The sequence below is a fragment of the Chlorella variabilis genome (assembly GCF_000147415.1).
Source record: "Chlorella variabilis unplaced genomic scaffold CHLNCscaffold_30, whole genome shotgun sequence".
NCBI lineage: Eukaryota > Viridiplantae > Chlorophyta > Trebouxiophyceae > Chlorellales > Chlorellaceae > Chlorella > Chlorella variabilis.
This window is the reverse complement of record NW_005435058.1, coordinates 333,291-339,222: the sequence shown is the minus strand read 5'-3', so window position 1 is coordinate 339,222 and position 5,932 is coordinate 333,291. Positions and strand designations below refer to the sequence as shown.

Sequence of the window (5,932 nt, the reverse complement as noted above, 5' to 3'; positions counted from 1 at the left end):
GCGGCACGGCGTTTCGGTCCACGGCTTGCTGCCGCCGCCGTCGCAGGGGTGCTGCCTGCGGCGGCGGCGGTAGCGCACGTGGCAACCCCCCGCGTTTCCTTGCCTCCCATCCACCGGACCCCGTCCTGCGCTTCACTTTGTTTAGGGAGGGGCTTCTCACTGCTCATTGCTCATTGCTCATCGCACACTGCTCAACGCTCATTGCCCTATATCCCACCCAGCCGCAGGACTCCACTGCCGCCCGCGCCCCGCCCCATCTGGCCGCTTGCGCGCCCCATCCCCCCTCAATGGGGCCCGCCCACACCGGGGCCTCCCCCCTCCCGCCCACTGCTTTCTCAACGGCCCCGAGCCGGGGCTGCCCTCATTGCATACATAGTGCGCCTTTCCCTGCTTTTCTAGTGACCTAGCGTTCCGCACTGCCGTTTGGCCAGCCCATGCTCCCGTACCGTTGCGTTTCTCCCCAATGCGCCATGCCACTTTGCCAGTCATACACACGTTTCGATGCGTGCCCTGTCAGCTGCTTGCGTTGCATGTCGCCTTGCTCCACCCCTGTTTTATTGCTTTCTCTGCTTTCGCCCGGTTCCCGTCCCGTTTCGGCGGGGAGTCTATGTTGCAAGCTAGTTCTTGCTTTACCAGACTTTAAGCCCACACAAGCACAAGCAAGCCTGCCCTGCCTGCTTGGAGGGTGCCAAGCAGGCAGATAGTGCCCCCGCCCAGCCCGGCCTCACCCTGGTCGCCTGTGGTAGAGTAGCTGAGCAACGATTCGAGGTGGGTGGCAGCCAGGCCGGAGGGAGCGGTGGACTGGATGCGCCGCAGAACCACCAGGCAAAGGCAGTGCCTGCAAATTTGGGCGCAGTCACAGGAGCGGCCCCCGGGGTAGCCCTGCCCCTGACTCTGTTATATATATGCCGAGCATCAGCGAGGCACAGCTTGAAGCAGCGGGCCACGGGCGCGCCCAGGCCAGGTCATGATCATGGTATCTTCGGGCAAGCGCCCCTCACCTGAAGCGACCGCTACAAAGGCCACGGCGGCCCAGGCGAGGAGTCCTAGGCGCATGGTTGACCTCAACAGCACTGCTGGAGGCCTGCAGTGCGGAGCTCTCTCGAGCCTCCTGAGGACGTGCAGCGCCCGAGGACGTGCAGCGAGGCAGCTAGGACTGGCCCTTTCTTGTTGCGGGATGGTGGTGCTCGTTAGGATGAAGGCTCATCCGAGCATCTGCTGGCTTGTTGCAGGACTGTGCTGACTCAGGAATGGCAGCATGCACAGCAGGTCAGATCTGATGTCAAACACTGTCCTGACAGGCTGTGCTGCTGCTGCTGCCAGCCAACAGGTCACCGCTTGTGCCGTTTGTGCTTCTTCTGCTTCTTGTGCTGTCTCCGCTTGCTGCCCTTGTCTTTCTTCCCGCGCTTTGCCTTGCCCTCCTTACCACGCCTGCACGGGGGAGCCAAAAGCAGGTCACACAGAGGCAGTGCCACCAGTCAGGTATCCAACCGGTTGCACAGAAAAAGGAACAGGCGCAGCAGCAAGCTGCTGCTGGACCATGGCAGGCCGCAGCTGCCGTGAGGCGCGCCGCGGCAGAACACACCCAACCACCCACACACACATATACACACCAGTTGCCACCAAACACAGCACATGCATGCCGCTGCCGCTGCGCCTGCCTGCCCGCCTGCCCCACCACACACCTGCTGTGCTTGTAGTGCTGAGCAACAATCGTGAGGGCAGTGGCCACATCCATCCCACCGCCGCCGCCGCCTGCAGCTGCGTCACTGGTGGCCCCGTTGGCGGTCCCGCTGCCGTACTGCTGGTGCGCCTGCTCCTCCCCCTCGCTCCTGCCGCTGCTGGCGGCGCTGCTGCTGCTGCTGCTGGTGGTGCTGCCGCGGCCGCGGCCGCCCTCGCGGCTGCCGCTGCGGCGCCGCCGGCCCCGCCGGCTGCCGCTCGTGCTGCGGCTGCGGCTGCGGCTGCTATGGGTGGCCCCGCTTCTCCGCCGCTTCCTGCCGCCGTCTCCGTCGCTGTCGGGCCCTGCCTCCCGATCCCGCTGCAGCTGCTGGCTTGCTTGATAGTGGTACTGCTGCGAGTCCCGCACCGGGCAGGGCTGTCCCCCCGACTGGACGCGGCTGCCCGGCAGCTGCCGGGGCTCCTGCCGCGGCTCCTGCCGCTCCCACTCCTGCTGCCACTGCTGCTGCGCCGCAGCTCCGCGGTACTCGCCGGCGGCGCCATCCGTGCCGCCCCTCCGCTGCTGCGCCTGCCGCGCCCCTGCGGCGTCGCCCGCCTGTTCCTGCCGCTGCGCGGCTGCCTGCTGGTGGCTGGCGGCCAGGGCCAGCAGGCGCGTCCCGCTGGCCCGTGCCTTGGCTTGTACCGCCGCAAGATACTCGGCAGCGTTGGGGTGCTGCGGCTGCAGCTGCAGGGCAGCTTCCAGGTCATCTGCAGGCAAGGCCGGCAGGGCGCGGCGGCCAGCCCGGGCCAGGCTCCAGTCAGCAGCCAGCTCAGCAGCGGCTCACGTGCTCAAACCACCGCAGCAGGCCCCCAAACCACCGCAACAGCGGCCCTCCTTGCGCACCCCTCCCCATCCAAAGCCACCCCCCGCTCCCCATCCAAAGCCACCCCGTCGCTCCTTCTCTAAGCCGCCCCGCCATTGTCCCACCCCCTCCCCATCCACCCCACCCACCCCACCCCTCCCACCACCTCCCCGCCTCAAGCCCACCCGAGGCCAGCTGCCACTGCTCCAGGTTGGCGTGGGCAGCCCCCCGCGCCACCAGGGCGTCGGCGCTGCCGGGGTCTAGATCCAGAGCCTGGCCGTAGCAGGGCAGCGCGGCCTGCAGGTCGCCGCACTTGGCCAGCGCCACGCCGCGCCTGCGGGTGCGGGTGGGGCAGGCGGGGCGGGGCGGGGGCAGGTGGGGCAGGTGCTGCTATGCAGGGAGGGATTGGCAGGCGGCAGGGCGGGGAGGGGCTGGTTGGAGGCAGCACGGGAGGGCTTGGCAGGCACAGGGCGCAGGCGTGGGTGAGCCCGGGAGAGGCGAGGGGGGTGTGCACGCGTGTGGTGGGTGGGGAGGGGGAGTGGGAGTGTGCGCCATGCCGCACACACTCCCCCCCAGCGCTCCCACACCCCAGCCAGCAATCAGGCCACCCGGCAACAGGCAGCCGGCTCCGCTGCCAGGAGCAGGGGTGCGCACAGCGCACAGCCCACAGCAGCCCAGCGCACAGCCCACAGCGCGCAGCGCACAGAGCACAGCAACAGCCCACAGACACCCCACAGCCCACCATCCACGAGACACAGACCACAGCGCAGAGGCGCAGCGCACAGAGCGCATCCCACAGCACCCGCCCCGCAGCCCACAGCCCACAGCCGCAGCCCGCAGCCCCGCACCTCAGCGCCTCACCGCTCCACGCTGCGCGCAGCGCCGCGCGCAGCGCCTGCCGCGCCGCCGCCACCGCCTCCTCGCTGGCCTGGTGGGCGGGCAGGAGGGATCCCCGCAGGCTGCGGTGCAGGTCCCCAACCCCCAGCTCCTCGGCCATGGCATCTGCACAGATGGAAAAAAAACAGAGGGAGCACGGCGTGTGTGTGGGGTGTCTGTGGGGGGGGCCTGTGCGTCTGTGTGTGAGTGTGGTGGGATGGGGAGGTGAGGGGTGTGTGTGCAGAGAGGCAGCAGAGGTGGAGAAAGGAGGAGGAGGGGCAGCGGCAGGGCAGCGGTAAGGATTGTGGTGCATGCTGCGGCGGCAGCGGCGTGAGGAGCAAGCGGCAGGGGCGATGGGAGGGAGGGGCGGGCGGCGGCAGCGCCCACACACCGACCTGCACAGTCTGGCGACTGGAAAGTGCGGCTCTGCTGCAGCAGCTCCAGAAGTATGGGCCGTGGCTGCTGTTGCTGCGGCGGCGGCCTCCCCGCCTTCCCTTCCCGCGGCCGCGCCTGCGCCTGCTGGCAAACGGGCGCCTGTGTCTGCTGCTCCTGCTGCGGCGCCTGCTGCGGCGGCTGAACCTGCGGCGGCTGCGCCTGCTGCGGCGGCTGCGCCTGCTGCTGCGCCGCCTGCTGCTGCCCCTCCAGCTGCTCCTGGTGCAGGCCTCCCAGGTATTGCACGAGCCGCTCCCGTGGCGGCAGGTTGGAAGGGAAGGGCCATCCCTTGGAGAGTCGTGGCGCGGGTGGTGCGGCCGCCGCTGCCGCAGCCTGCTCCGGCGTCACGCCCTGCACACAGCCACACGCGTGCGGCAGTGAGGGGCCACGCATTCCAGCTGGGGCTGCGTGTATACAGGCCAGCGGTGGGCGCAACTGGCCGCCATGGGCGGCGGGCGGCGGCGCACCGCCAGTGCCAGCAGGGCCGCGCGGCGCTCGGGCGGCATGGCGGCCACCCGCCACGTGATGTCCTCGAGGCAATCCATGCGCTCCCTACGCCCAGCGCTGCAGCTCGCGCGATCGCCGCTCCATCGCCCCGCCCTGTAGCTGCGCTAGCATGCGTGGGAGGGTGTGAATGCAGAGGGAATCGCGAAGGAGCTAACATCGGGCCCAACGGCGGCAGAGCCGGCGCTTCTCATGCTCGCTGCCGCCAGGGCGCACGCAGCGTGAGGGCGGCGAGCGGCGTCCACGGCCCGGGCGTGCTGCCCGTACCCAAGCTGTGCTCGTTACAAACTGCTGTGCTAGAATTCCGCGGTCAACAAAGCTGCTGCCCAGTTGTGGGGCTCTTCTCTTTAGCGGGCGCCGCGCAGCGGGCAAGCCCCTCCCTCAAGCTCGGCCGCCACCTGCTGCCCACTCACGCCTGCTGCCAGCGCATGTCGGCGCAGGCCGCCTCTGCTCAGGCCACCCTAACGCCGGCGTTCGTCAGGCCAGCCCGCACCTCCGCCGCGGCGGCCGCAGCCCGAGCGCCGCTTGCCCCGCGCCCCTGCCCGCCGCACCCTGCCCAGGCCGGCCTTGGGGCCAGCCTGAGCTCAAGCCAGCGCCGCAAAGCCGTCCCCCGGCGCCTCTGGCTCGTGGTAGTCCCGCCCGCTCATCTGCTTGAAGGCCCGGAACAGGCCCCACTGCAGCTCCCCGGCAGCCACGCGGTCCAGCTTGAACCGCCAGCTGCCCGTCACCTGCGGGCGGTACAGCGCGCGGCACAACACGCGGTACAACGACGTCGCGGTGGGCAGCTGGGAGGCAGCATGCAGCGCGGGCGCGGGGTGGCGGGCGCGGCGACGGCGCCAGTGGAGGCCAGGCACCGACTCCCGGGCAGAGCCCTGTCCCACATGCGGTGCCGCAGGCGGCGCGTGGCGTGCGCGCCCAGCCCTGCCGCCGCCGGACCGCCGCAGCCTCGCCCTGCCATGGTGCCAGCTGAGCGCCGCCGTCCAGCCAGCGCCCCACCCCCAAGCTGCCCAGCCCCCCAGCCGCCCCCTGACATAAGCCCCCTCCACAAACACCAAACACACACCACACCGCCACTGGCACCCCACCTCTTCATAGTCCTCCTGGCTGAACGCCGCCACCCAGCCCTGCCGGTCGCCCTCCGCCGCCGCCAGCTCCCGCGCCAGGTGCCCCCGGAACTCCTCTGTGCGGTCCAGCGCTGCCACCGAGTCGAAGCCGGCCTCACTAAGCAGGGCGCCGTACTCCTGCGCCAGGCGAGGCAGGGGTGGCGAGGCGGCGGCAGGAGAGGTGAGGTGGGCAGCGGAGGCGCAGGCGGCGGCGGGGTGGGTGGCGGTGGCGAGGCGGCGGGCAAGGCGGCGCTTCCAACACATCTGCAACTCAAACTTGTTTTTGAAATACAGCAAGTAAAGCACGCGGCGGGGCCGCGCCTGCAGGGTGAGCAGGCTGTAGTCTCTCTGGCGGATGTAGGCGGCAAAGGCGTCGGAGGGGGCGCCGCCTGCGGCCGCGCGCACACACGCACACACAGACACACAGAGAGTGAGTTACGGGGTGACCTTGGGTGTGTGGCTGTGGGTGTGTGTGGAGGAGGGTGCGCGGGCGTGGGG

At 70.1% G+C, this 5,932-nt stretch overlaps 2 protein-coding genes across 2 annotated transcripts; both read right to left on the bottom strand.

Annotated features, from left to right (window-relative positions):
* Positions 1 to 1,331: 1,331 nt before the first annotated feature.
* Positions 1,332 to 4,333, bottom strand: CHLNCDRAFT_55153 (hypothetical protein; the record flags this gene model as incomplete). The annotated part of the gene is made up of 6 exons (XM_005843435.1): positions 1,332 to 1,431; positions 1,686 to 2,424; positions 2,669 to 2,853; positions 3,368 to 3,521; positions 3,791 to 4,178; positions 4,295 to 4,333. 6 exons carry the CDS (start codon positions 4,331 to 4,333, stop codon positions 1,332 to 1,334), a joined length of 1,605 nt encoding a protein of 534 aa, XP_005843497.1.
* Positions 4,334 to 4,915: 582 nt separating this feature from the next.
* CHLNCDRAFT_141021 (hypothetical protein) lies at positions 4,916 to 5,698 on the bottom strand (the record flags this gene model as incomplete). The annotated part of the gene is made up of 2 exons (XM_005843434.1): positions 4,916 to 5,059; positions 5,417 to 5,698. The coding sequence occupies 2 exons, from the start codon at positions 5,696 to 5,698 to the stop codon at positions 4,916 to 4,918; spliced, it is 426 nt and encodes a 141-aa protein (XP_005843496.1).
* Positions 5,699 to 5,932: the final 234 nt, after the last annotated feature.